At 46.3% G+C, this 13340-nt stretch overlaps 1 protein-coding gene across 1 annotated transcript; it reads right to left on the bottom strand.

Annotated features, from left to right (window-relative positions):
- Positions 1-5593: 5593 nt before the first annotated feature.
- Positions 5594-9240, bottom strand: LYZL6 (lysozyme-like 6). The gene is made up of 4 exons (XM_005858648.2): positions 9102-9240; positions 8028-8186; positions 7044-7122; positions 5594-5732 (listed from the first exon to the last, which is right to left on the bottom strand). Exons 1-4 carry the CDS (start codon positions 9238-9240, stop codon positions 5663-5665), a joined length of 447 nt encoding a protein of 148 aa, XP_005858710.1. The 3' UTR covers positions 5594-5662.
- Positions 9241-13340: the final 4100 nt, after the last annotated feature.

Genomic DNA, 13340 nt, shown 5'->3' with positions numbered 1-13340 from the left:
AGACCGTTTGGTCGCTCGAGGAGGCGCCACCAGGCGGGGGCGCGCGAGGGCGCTCCTGATCTGCCTAGAAACTCGTGACGTAACGCAGAAGCTTCGCCAGGGTTGGCTGAAACGAGTGAGGCGAGCAGAAAGCTAAAACGAGAGGAGCGGTGCGCGGGGGAGATCCAGGCAGGCAAGTCAGGATCCTGCTCGGCAGAGAAAGCCTATTTGGCTCAAGTTCATCGCAACTACATAAAAATTAAAACAAAAGGAAAGGGTTTGTTGCAGAAAATAATGGCTCCATCGGTAAAACCAGGGGTTGTCTTCCTCTGCGCCTGTTCCTCTCGTGGTACGGCCTGGAGACGCGAGCCGTTTGGCGCGGAAGGAGGCTGCGCGCGCAGCCTTCCCGCCTTGGGCCGCGGAGCTTGTTCGGCGTTGGACCTCGGTCCTCGCAAGGTCCTAGCCGGCCCTCTCGGCCCGTTCTGGGTGTGCCGAGAGATAGGTTTGGCAAGACTCTGCCAGCATCCGAACAGTCACTTTTGTGTGCCGCCTTCACATGCAAGTCACAGGCTTGAGCGGACTAGACTTTCTTCATTTCCTGCCAAACGGGCCTGTGTTCTCGCTTCCCCCAACCGCGAGGGAGCCATGGGAGTGGGAGAGAGAGAGTAAATCCACCTGTTTCGTCTCTCCACCCTGTTGCCCTCTCCTGAGTTTCCATGTCAAATGTCTTCCCAGGTTGGGTCTCAGAACATTGTCCCTAGTTTCTCATCTGTCAGAGGGAATGACATTTAGTTTATATAGAGAGGACCATTTTTTAAAAGTTTTTTTTCAATTACAGTTTACATTCAATATTATTCAGTGTCTATGTGGCTTCTTCTGTAAATCGTTGGTTATAACACTTGTGTTCAGCTGGGCTTCAGTTGGCTGTTCAGGTTGGTTCGTCTAAGTCGTAAATCCGTTTGGCGCTAGGAGGAGGCGCGTGCAGCTTCCACCTTCAGATGTGCAATGGATGGTAGTCTGCCTGCCTTTTACAGCCTCAGAAAGGCGTTTCCTGGCTACTCTCTCTAAGAGTACTGGGCTTTCTTTTTCTTTATGGCATGTATCACTACCCGGCGTTGAGGGAACCATCCCATGGTGCCTCCACTAGGTTCTATTAGCCCATCTCTTCCCAACGTGTCATTTAGTGATAGCAGGTTGGTGGCTTGAAGACATTCATGGTGGGGAAGTACTTACATCACTAACATCGTCAAAGGTTACAAATTAGGGAGGAGAGGAGTTTTCTTTTGGGGTACTGGTTGTTAAACCTTTGCTAGAATACCACTGTATATAGCTATTTATCTGTTTACCACCTCTTGTCCCAAAGGTGGCGATGAGAATTTGGATCTGTCCGACCAACAAGCTTGGTTCATCATCCCACCTCTGTCATCCTCTATCAGTAGGAGAGAATGGAGGATATGATGGATAACGAAATGGAGAATAAAATCTATAATTACTGGTTTGAAACAGTATCAGGATCCCAGTATTTCCTCCACAGCCAACTATTTTTGAAGTTAGAAAAGGCTCAGAAGTCGGTAATGGGTGGGGCTAAGAGTCAGGTGTACTAAGGTGAAGAAAGTGGTGGTGGAGTGGAGAAATGGTGCTAGGTGCCATTGATGTGGGGGTGCTTTGGGAGAAGGGGCTAGAATGTATGTTACAAATTAGGGAGGAGAGGAGTTTTCTTTTGGGGTACTGGTTGTTAAACCTTTGCTAGAATACCACTGTATATAGCTATTTATCTGTTTACCACCTCTTGTCCCAAAGGTGGCGATGAGAATTTGGATCTGTCCGACCAACAAGCTTGGTTCATCATCCCACCTCTGTCATCCTCTATCAGTAGGAGAGAATGGAGGATATGATGGATAACGAAATGGAGAATAAAATCTATAATTACTGGCTTGAAACAGTATCAGGACCCCAGTATTTCCTCCACAGCCAACTATTTTTGAAGTAAGAAAAGGCTTAGAAGTTGGTAATGGGTGGGGCTAAGAGTCAGGTGTACTAAGGTGAAGAAAGTGGTGGTGGAGTGGAGAAATGGTGCTAGGTGCCATTGATGTGGGGGTGCTTTGGGAGAAGGGGCTAGAATGTATGTATCCATTCATTTGTGCATCCATTATTCCTGTGTGTCTCTGCTTCTCCACCTAGATTATGAACACCTCAAGAACAATGGTTAGGTTTCATCTTCCTTCTTCTAGTACCTAACATACTCCAACTATATTAGATCACAGGCTTGAGCGGACTAGACTTTCTTCATTTCCTGCCAAACGGGCCTGTGTTCTCGCTTCCCCCAACCGCGAGGGAGCCATGGGAGTGGGAGAGAGAGAGTAAATCCACCTGTTTCGTCTCTCCACCCTGTTCCCCTCTCCTGAGTTTCCATGTCAAATGTCTTCCCAGGTTGGGTCTCAGAACATTGTCCCTAGTTTCTCATCTGTCAGAGGGAATGACATTTAGTTTATATAGAGAGGACCATTTTTTTTAAGTTTTTTTTCAATTACAGTTTACATTCAATATTATTCAGTCTCTATGTGGCTTCTTCTGTAAATCGTTGGTTATAACACTTGTGTTCAGCTGGGCTTCAGTTGGCTGTTCAGGTTGGTTCGTCTAAGTCGTAAATCCGTTTGGCGCTAGGAGGAGGCGCGTGCAGCTTCCACCTTCAGATGTGCAATGGATGGTAGTCTGCCTGCCTTTTACAGCCTCAGAAAGGCGTTTCCTGGCTACTCTCTCTAAGAGTACTGGGCTTTCTTTTTCTTTATGGCATGTATCACTACCCGGCGTTGAGGGAACCATCCCATGGTGCCTCCACTAGGTTCTATTAGCCCATCTCTTCCCAACGTGTCATTTAGTGATAGCAGGTTGGTGGCTTGAAGACATTCATGGTGGGGAAGTACTTACATCACTAACATCGTCAAAGGTTACAAATTAGGGAGGAGAGGAGTTTTCTTTTGGGGTACTGGTTGTTAAACCTTTGCTAGAATACCACTGTATATAGCTATTTATCTGTTTACCACCTCTTGTCCCAAAGGTGGCGATGAGAATTTGGATCTGTCCGACCAACAAGCTTGGTTCATCATCCCACCTCTGTCATCCTCTATCAGTAGGAGAGAATGGAGGATATGATGGATAACGAAATGGAGAATAAAATCTATAATTACTGGCTTGAAACAGTATCAGGACCCCAGTATTTCCTCCACAGCCAACTATTTTTGAAGTAAGAAAAGGCTTAGAAGTTGGTAATGGGTGGGGCTAAGAGTCAGGTGTACTAAGGTGAAGAAAGTGGTGGTGGAGTGGAGAAATGGTGCTAGGTGCCATTGATGTGGGGGTGCTTTGGGAGAAGGGGCTAGAATGTATGTATCCATTCATTTGTGCATCATTATTCCTGTGTGTCTCTGCTTCTCCACCTAGATTATGAACACCTCAAGAACAATGGTTAGGTTTCATCTTCTTCTAGTACCTAACATACTCCACCTATATTAAGTGCTCTCAGATATGTGGAATTAATCATGAATACTTAACACATTCTTTGCACAAAGAATGTTTTAATCATTCCCAAAATACAGAAACATCTTCATTGTGGTCCTCTTGGTTTACAAATGACAATCAGCAGCCAGGGTCCTGGGCCTGGATGGGAACAAGGAGTAAGCCCGAGAAAACCATTTATTCCTGGGGCTCTGGTCAGTTTTATTTGTAAATGGGAAGGGAAGAAAATAACATGAAGTGGAGGCAAGAGGCAGAATCCCCATGGGAGGAGAGGAGTTTTAGAATGACTCCACAGCAGGCCTGCACCCTGCCTCATCCCATGTGACATCCTGTTACCCAGTAGGAGAGTGGCCGGCCGGCACAGTGTATCGACCATTCTGCCCTGTGGAGAGAAAAAGACTGGTTCTTGCTTCCCACACACGTGACCCAGCTCTTAGTGAGTCTTCCACGCAGAGCAACTTCGTGCCTAGCTCTCTCATCTATCTTTCTGCGGCCCCTCTGATTCTTTAAGTTTCCCTTGTCCACGGTATTTGTACTTTCCCCCCAGTCAGTATGCTTTGACATTTTAAAATCCTTATCTCATTCGGAAGGGGGAGAACACTCTTTTACGGGCTGAGAGTTACTAATAGATAAATATCCCAGGTGCAACCATTGACTCTCCCTCCAGAAAGGCTCAGCCCTAACAGTCATCATGCCCCTTGTTTTGCAAGGCAGTCTCTCCACCCTGTTCCCCTCTCCTGAGTTTCCATGTCAAATGTCTTCCCAGGTTGGGTCTCAGAACATTGTCCCTAGTTTCTCATCTGTCAGAGGGAATGACATTTAGTTTATATAGAGAGGACCATTTTTTTTAAGTTTTTTTTCAATTACAGTTTACATTCAATATTATTCAGTGTCTATGTGGCTTCTTCTGTAAATCGTTGGTTATAACACTTGTGTTCAGCTGGGCTTCAGTTGGCTGTTCAGGTTGGTTCGTCTAAGTCGTAAATCCGTTTGGCGCTAGGAGGAGGCGCGTGCAGCTTCCACCTTCAGATGTGCAATGGATGGTAGTCTGCCTGCCTTTTACAGCCTCAGAAAGGCGTTTCCTGGCTACTCTCTCTAAGAGTACTGGGCTTTCTTTTTCTTTATGGCATGTATCACTACCCGGCGTTGAGGGAACCATCCCATGGTGCCTCCACTAGGTTCTATTAGCCCATCTCTTCCCAACGTGTCATTTAGTGATAGCAGGTTGGTGGCTTGAAGACATTCATGGTGGGGAAGTACTTACATCACTAACATCGTCAAAGGTTACAAATTAGGGAGGAGAGGAGTTTTCTTTTTGGGTACTGGTTGTTAGACCTTTGCTAGAATACCACTGTATATAGCTATTTATTTATCTGTTTACCACCTTTTGTCCCAAAGGTGGCGATGAGAATTTGGATCTGTCCGACCAACAAGCTTGGTTCATCATCCCACCTCTGTCATCCTCTGTCAGTAGGAGAGAATGGAGGATACAACAGATAACGAAATGGAGAATAAAATCTATAATTACTGGCTTGAAACAGTATCAGGACCCCAGTATTTCCTCCACAGCCAACTATTTTTGAAGTAAGAAAAGGCTTAGAAGTTGGTAATGGGTGGGGCTAAGAGTCAGGTGTACTAAGGTGAAGAAAGTGGTGGTGGAGTGGAGAAATGGTGCTAGGTGCCATTGATGTGGGGGTGCTTTGGGAGAAGGGGCTAGAATGTATGTATCCATTCATTTGTGCATCCATTATTCCTGTGTGTCTCTGCTTCTCCACCTAGATTATGAACACCTCAAGAACAATGGTTAGGTTTCATCTTCCTTCTTCTAGTACCTAACATACTCCAACTATATTAGATGCTCTCAGATATGTGGAATTAATCATGAATACTTAACACATTCTTTGCACAAAGAATGTTTTAATAATTCCCAAAATACAGAAACATCTTCATTGTGGTCCTCTTGGTTTACAAATGACAATCAGCAGCCGGGGTCCTGGGCCTGGATGGGAACAAGGAGTAAGCCCGAGAAAACCATTTATTCCTGGGGCTCTGGTCAGTTTTATTTGTAAATATGAAGGGAAGAAAATAACATGAAGTGGAGGCAAGAGGCAGAATCCCCATGGGAGGAGAGGAGTTTTAGAATGACTCCACAGCAGGCCTGCACCCTGCCTCATCCCATGTGACATCCTGTTACCCAGTAGGAGAGTGGCCGGCCGGCACAGTGTATCGACCATTCTGCCCTGTGGAGAGAAAAAGACTGGTTCTTGCTTCCCACACACGTGACCCAGCTCTTAGTGAGTCTTCCACGCAGAGCAACTTCATGCCTAGCTCTCTCATCTATCTTTCTGCGGCCCCTCTGATTCTTCCTTTAAGTTTCCTTTGTCCACGGTATTTGTACTTTCCCCCCAGTCAGTGTGCTTTGACATTTTAAAATCCTTCTCTCTTTCTGAAGGAGGAGAACACTGTTTTACGGGCTGAGAGTTACTAATAGATAAATATCCCAGGTGCAACCATTGACTCTCCCTCCAGAAAGGCTCAGCCCTAACAGTCATCATGCCCCTTGTTTTGCAAGGCATTTTTAGAGTATGCAAGGCATTTAACTCCTTCCATCCTCACAGCTGCCTGCAGAGGCAGCCTTTTACATTATTTATGTATCCAGTTTAAAGCTCAGAAAAGTTAAGTAACCATCCCAACGTCCAGTGTTGGTAAGCTGACAACTTTGGGGGTGACTGCCAGATGATGAGCAACACATTTTTATAGAAAATGTTGCTTCCAGTGATGAAGAGAGAAACCCTGTGGCAGCCATGATTGCATTATTTTAATTGTTCCCCTGTCTACAGCTGATTGAACCAAGTGGGCACATGGGGTCGAAGCTGAGCCAATTGGATTCTCTTTCCCAGGCATTTAGATGGGGCCTGGGCTTAGCTAGTCTCAGTGGTTGCTTAGGATGTTAGACCATAAACGTAGGCAGCATAGTCTGTCTAGACTGGGAGCAGAAAAGGCTGGTCTGCAGAGGTGAACCAAGTGGGCACATGGGGTCGAAGCTGAGCCAATCGGATTCTCTATCCCAGGCACTTAGACGGGGCCTGGGCTTAGCCAGTCCCAGTGGTTGCTTAGGATGTTAGACCCTAAACGTAGGCGGCATAGTCTGTCTTGTAGACCTGGAGCAGAGAAGGCTGGTCTGCAGAGAGAGTAGTGAAGCAAATGCACCAAGAGAAGCAGAAACCTGCCAATTTCCAGCCCAACTTCCACCGTGTTCCTGAGGCCCAGCTGCACCCCTTCTGTGGGTTCAGCAAGTCACCGAGTCTTCTCAGATCAACTCTCCCTCAGCTAGCTCAGGTTGTTTTGTTACTGCAGCCAAAAGACTTTTCTTTAATATCAGAGAAAGAACTAGATCCCAGGTCTTCAAGTCAGAGTTCCAAGCCCTGCCACTGTCCCACACTGGTCTAGACTGCAGAAAAGGTCTGGTCCTTGCCTACTGCCCCTTTCCCTGTCACCACACCCTTGTTGGGACTCTGCCCGCTAACTTAGTCCTACAGTGTCCTCCTCACCAGTTCTTCATCCCCCCTGCTCTGGACACAATCTTTTTTGCACAGTGGATGGTTGCGAGAAGATTGGGGCTCAGCAGTTCTGAAAAGGAGAGAGAGAATACCTGTGAGAGCAGAGGACAGTCCCAGAGACCGAGGCAGACTCTTGCTCTCCCGCCCAGGCGTGTGTTTCCTGGGGGCTGAGTACTTCCAGAGTAGGCGAGACCTCCCTCCTAGAGGCCCATTTAGACATCCCTACGATGCCTGCTGGAGGTCGGGTGGCCAAAGGTGGGGACAGGAAGACTGAGATTTGGGTCTGTTTACTATTATAGTTTTTAGCCAGAGTAGATGGTGGTTCACCCAAACGTTGGGAGTTTCTAGGGAAAGAAAATGCCAAAACAGGCAGCACAGAGAGCACGAATGAGGGGACTCTTTAGGTAAATATCCAGGGACATTAATCAGAATACAAAAGATGAGGTGAGGGGCAGAGTTATGCACCTGTGGAGTCTACTAGATCAACTCTGAAATGGAGAGTTTGCCCTTGGCTTTTGGTCAGATCATTAGCCAAAGACACTTATTGGTTTAATTAGAGGGACACTTATTGGTTAGCCTCCAGGATCACCAGTCTGGCCACCACTAATTCGATAAGCCTCAGTTTGCTCTTCTGTAAAGTGGGAATACTGGTTTTCACAGCATGGAAAGTTGGATGAAATCAGCTATGCATGTAAAGTACATAACATGCTCTCAATAGAGGTTGGCTGCTGCTCTGCTGCTGCAGGCTGTGCAGAGCCCTTCTGGACCCTGCTCGAGGACACAGAAGAATCTCCTAACTGATGAGCATTATGGCCACTAGTCAAACCTGCTCAGTAAAGGAAGCCCCTGATTCCTTGAGCCATCCCTCTGGGGGCACTTTCAGACTGCAAGTGGAAAGAGAAGTGTTGTGAGTAGAACTTGGTCATCTCTTTCCCCCTCCCCCTCTCCCCCCCCAGCCCCGGGGCCTGGCCAGACCTTGACATGCCACGTGGCAAGTGTTTTCGGAGTGACTCTGGTAATCGTTGCACCAGTAGTGGCTGTTGATCTGGAAGATGCCATAGTCAGAGCTGCCATCTGCATATTCATTTACCTTTGACATATTGAAATGGCTTTCCACAAAAGCTAGGCACAGCCCTTAGGAAAAAAGAGAAGAGGATGCTAGAGGAGGCCAAGCTGAGGGAGAAGGGAGATGAAGGAGAAAGGGAAATGAGGACTCAAAAGAAAGGAACAAGGGCTAAGAGGCTAGATGGGGCTAGTGGGCTAGAAATACCTAGCTTCTCCTCCCATCCTTTGGTCCATCAACCCACCCATCAGTTTAACAATTCATCTTTCCAGCCATGCTTCCAGCACTTAATAATCACCTACTGTGTGCCAGGAACTGTGCAAAGCCCAGCAAGGGACACTTAGTTGGTCCAAATACAGATGCCGCCTTCAAATGGCCTATAGTACAAGAATGAAGATATGGCCCTACAAATACCACAAAATAAATTAAAAGATGAAAGTGTTGTAGGACTGGTGTGCACAAATTCTGGGCAAAATGGAGATATCCCTAGCATGCAATAGTATGAAGCCTTTGCATTGACTGTTCCCTCTGCCTGGAATGTTCTTCCCCAGACATTTGGGTGACCATGCCCTTTACTTTATGCAGCACCGTTCAATGTCACCTCCTCAGAAAGGCCTTCCTTGACTTCCCTTTCCAGTACAGTGTTACCTATCACCTGCCCCCTGCTTTATTTTTCTGCATAGCACTGTCAACACCAGGAAGTACTTTATATATTTTTGTGTTTGTTAATTGCTTGTCTCTTCCCCAGAATGTGAACATTATGAGAGAAGTGGCTTTGTTTATATCCCTAGCATCTAAAATAGTTCCTGGTATATAACACATACTCGATAAATAATTGTTGAATATGGAATGTTGGGAAAGGTGTCTTGGAGGGGGCTGCTTTTTGAACTTGGCTTTTAAAGATGAGAGAGAGAAAGAAAGATGGCCAAGTAGGAGATGACCAGGACAGGAGAAATGGGGGTGAGGGGTGAGGAAATGGCACTCACAGTCACTCACGGAGTAGCCCTCAAACCCATCCAAATCTTCCTGGTGCAGCAGCTTGGCCAAGTCACAGCGGTTGATGAGGCTGGCCTGGTTTATGGCAATAAGGCAGCTGAACAAGGAGATGAATAATGCCCTTGTCATCCTCACAGGGGAGAAGGTTAGCTGAGGGCCTGCGGTTCTTAGGGTCTCACAGACTTCCTGCTGGCTTTCTCTCTGAGAGTCTGAGGAATCTGGAAAGAGAAGCCAAACGTCCTCGCTCTCTCACTGCTCCCCTCCTGGCTGTTTCGTCTCTTCTTAATTATTATGTACTATTCTGACGAGGGATGAATAACCTATATCTAATCCCAAGGAAACATCAGACAAGCCAAACAGAGGGAACTTCTAGAAAATAACTGGCTTATATTCTTCAAAACAGTCAATGCCATGAAAACAAAGAACGGGGCTATTTTTGACACTAGTGGTGTTTGTGCGTGTGCGTGTGCGTGTGTGTATGTGCGTGTGTATATGTGTGTATCTTTCCCCTTAAACTAGGTGTATGTTCCTGAGAGCAAGGGCCTTGGTTTCTCTCTCCACCAGCTCCCTGAGTCAGACATGAAGCAGTTTCTGCTTGAACAAGGTGGCTACCCTAATGGCCTTGTCTCCTCACAGATCTTTTGTTCTGTCTTCTAAGACTCACTCCATGCCATCCTGAGCTTGCAATGATTCTTTTGTTTCTGTCTCACACCCTAGAGTGGCCAGACTTAGCAGATAAAAATCACAGGATATCCAGTTACACGAGAATTTCAGACAAACTACGAATAGTTTTTTTAGTGTATGTATGTCTCATGCAACCCTACCCTGCCCTGACTGAGCAGGTTCCTTCAGAGACGCGTGTCACTGAGCCTTGGAAAGCAATGAAGTCCACTCTTGAGGTCCCCTTAGGGAAGACAGTGGTTCTGGCAGGTGCATTCTTACCTCCCCTTCTGAAGCTTACCTCTCTCCTACCCCTCTCTGACTCCAGTCCCAACTGGCCCAGGAATTTCTGTGAGAATCTGTAGAACAAAGCTGTTTGGGTAGGAGCCTCCTCTTCCTCATGAACTATACTCTAGCCCCGCCCAGCTCACAGCACTGCCTGTTCTAAAGAAGGTGGGAATGCTGGGCAACCCCCATCCCCCACCCCCTGCCTCCTGGAACCCCAGTTCTGTGACATCATCACTCTCTTGGAAATACTCTGTCTTAACCATGCAAATTGACTGTGTCTTTGAAAGCTTAATTCAATTTTAAGTAACTTTAAATTTAAATTATACATTTAATTAAAATTTTAACTTAAAACTTAAGTAACTTTTTATGCAAAAATATTAAAATTTAGAATTCTAGCATTCAATGTCCATCTAGTTACCAGTGTAAATAATTAGTATCATGTTATCTCTAAAGTGCAGACATATAGACAAATTTAAGAGTGATGCGTAATGTGATTTATGTAATATGGCAAAAATGTCCTCAGCTTCCATTTACGACTGAGGCAAATACTGTATTAATTCACAGGTACCTCCAGAACCACGAACAGGAACACAAGAACAAGAAGAAATTGCACACCCGGCATTACTAGAAAATGCTATTTCATTGCACTCACTTCTATTGCTATCTGAGAGGAAAGCTCTGACAAGTTTATTAATTTGTCTTTTCTCTTAAGTACTTTTCTACTCAAAGCCTCTTTGCACTTTCAAATAGTACCTAGAGTGGGCCCCATTAAGCTTTCATTAAACCTGCAGAGGCAGTTGCAGTTTTGCCCCCATAGACTTAGGTAAGATGTGAAGCAGAACCTCCCAGTCAAGAGAGTGGGTGTTTGGTTAGGTCAATCTGTGCTGGGCTGTGGGCCAGATCCTGAGTGACAGAGGTGTCTGTGGTCCTTGATACATTTAATTATTTTGTATGAGGGGGACTGGAAAGTACAGGGCCCAGGTAGGAGCTCCTCTTGCCAGTTCTAAAGGTGATAGTAGAAAAGACAGTAAAAATCAATTGCTATGGAAAATGTGAGGAAATGTCTGTTCTAAGTTTTCAGTAAAATACAAGAAAAACCTCAAATGATACAGCCTGCTGAAATGCAGAACACACAGAACCAAAATCAGTGAGAGATGAAATCTGCGCTGAAGGCAGAGGAGCGGATTCCACACTGCAGAAAACTCAAACAAGGGTGAAGTCGCACATTTGAGAAGTTCTCCACATGCAGAGCAGAAAGACACGGGGGAATCAATGAGACAAAGAGGATGGATATGGACGACGAAGATTACAGACTTATACTGGGCCAAAGACACCAGTGCTGAAAAAGGTGCGGGTGCAGATCTGACGGTAGCCTATGTCCCAGGAAAGGACAGTCACCGCTTAGACATACTCAAACCATATAAGACTGTGAGTGTTTGGCTTTATCATCAGGTTTAAACTTTACCCCACAGAACATATCCCTTTCCAAATACTTTACAAATCATTTATAAAATAGACTACAAATAATACTCAACTTCCCCTTCCAAAGGAGGAATTATATAGGCTCCATACTCTGGCTACAACTAAAACAAAACAAAACAAAAAACAATGTCACACACACACATACACACTTCTTCCCTCCTGAGTATTGGGTCAAAGGCAAATTAAAATCTGGAATTACAGGTTTCTAAAACCATGAAAATGACATTAACATACAAAGTTTATGAAATCAGAGTGTCGATAACAGTTTATGGAAGAGGGAGTTATGGATCTGTCAAGCTTGAGAACTCCAGCATCAGATAGATTCAGAAGTGGAGAAAAGCTTCTCACACATCTCCATTTTCAGGCCAACTCACTGTGCAATTTATCCAGTGGCCACTAGAGGCCAGCAGCGGCCCATTTGGGGGGGGGGGGGGGGGGGGGGGGGGGGAGAATATCTCCATTTTATACAGTGGTAGAGCTGGGATTTGGGATGAGGTCTCTTTAGTTTCTGATTCCACCTTGTTGGTCCCCCAACACCAAGAGACTTCCCTGTGCTACCATATATTTAAATTTTTTATTGATTGATTGATTTTTTTTTTAGAGTGAGAAGAAGGAGAGCTATTTGTTGTACCACTTATTTTTGCATTCATTGGTTGATTCTTGTATGTGCCCTGACCAGGAATCAAACCCACAACCTTGGCATTTAAAAATTCTTTCCAGGGGAGTCAAAGGTCCATCACTGTTTTATAACAATGTTTATCAAATTTGGATGCCACATTCAAACGTTAGAACCAACTGTGGAACCTCCACCTTTTGAGGCAGAAGATGGAATGGAGACAGCTCAGGAAGTGTAGTACAGTAGAGAAACTTGGGAGCCAGATAGGCTGCCACTTACTGGCCCTGTGACTTTGACTGAGTTCCTCCACCTCTCTGAGCCTCACCCTGCAGAGATTAGGCAGAGAAATAGAGGGTATAAGCCCAGGCACAAGTAGGGTTGATATATGGCTGCTACTACTATCATTTTTATTAAAGACTAGTGACCTGGTGCACGGATTCGTGCACATTGAAATTAATTAGAAAGTGGCTGGTGGGGCGGGACAGGGTGAGATGGGCTGGACACGCCCTGGAGCCAACCTCCTGCTGTCTCTCCCCAGCGTCTGTGGAGCCCGGTCCCTCTGGCAGGTGGGGTCCCTCAACCTGGCCTGTAGGGATCGGGCTGAAACTGGCTCTCCAACATCCCCAACTGCAAAGTTGCTGTCGTACAGGGTGTGGAACACAAACGCAAGTGTGCAGTAAACCAGATTTGGGGTCAACAGTGTTCCAGCAACAACATAACCCACAGCCAAAGGTGGAATTGCACAGCCCCACGAGGAATCAGGCTCCCTCCTCTCTGGTTTCTGGGTGCATCACCCAAGAACTGCCACTGCCAAGTCACTGCAGCTCAGCAGCTCCTGTGTTGAGCATCTGCCCCCTGGTGGTCAGTGTGCATCATAGCGACCAGTCGGATGGTTGGACACTTAGCATATTAGCCTTTTATATATATCCTATATAGTAAAAGGGTAATATGCCTCCCAGCACCGGGATCAGCGTGACAGGGGGCTACGACCAAACCCCCTGATCGCCCTGGGGCTCTGTGTGTGACAGGGGGCGGGGCCACAACCTCCCTATCTGCCCTGCTCTGTGCCTGATAGGGGGGAGCTCCCCAACCCCCTGATCGCCCTGCGGCTCTGTGTGTGACAGGGTGCGGCGCCCTAACCCCCTGATCGGCCCTGCTCTGTGTGTGACAGGGTGCGGCGCCC

Source organism: Myotis brandtii, unplaced genomic scaffold (assembly GCF_000412655.1).
Source record: "Myotis brandtii unplaced genomic scaffold, ASM41265v1 scaffold120, whole genome shotgun sequence".
Lineage (NCBI taxonomy): Eukaryota > Metazoa > Chordata > Mammalia > Chiroptera > Vespertilionidae > Myotis > Myotis brandtii.
This window is presented reverse-complemented; position numbering and strand designations above follow the sequence as displayed.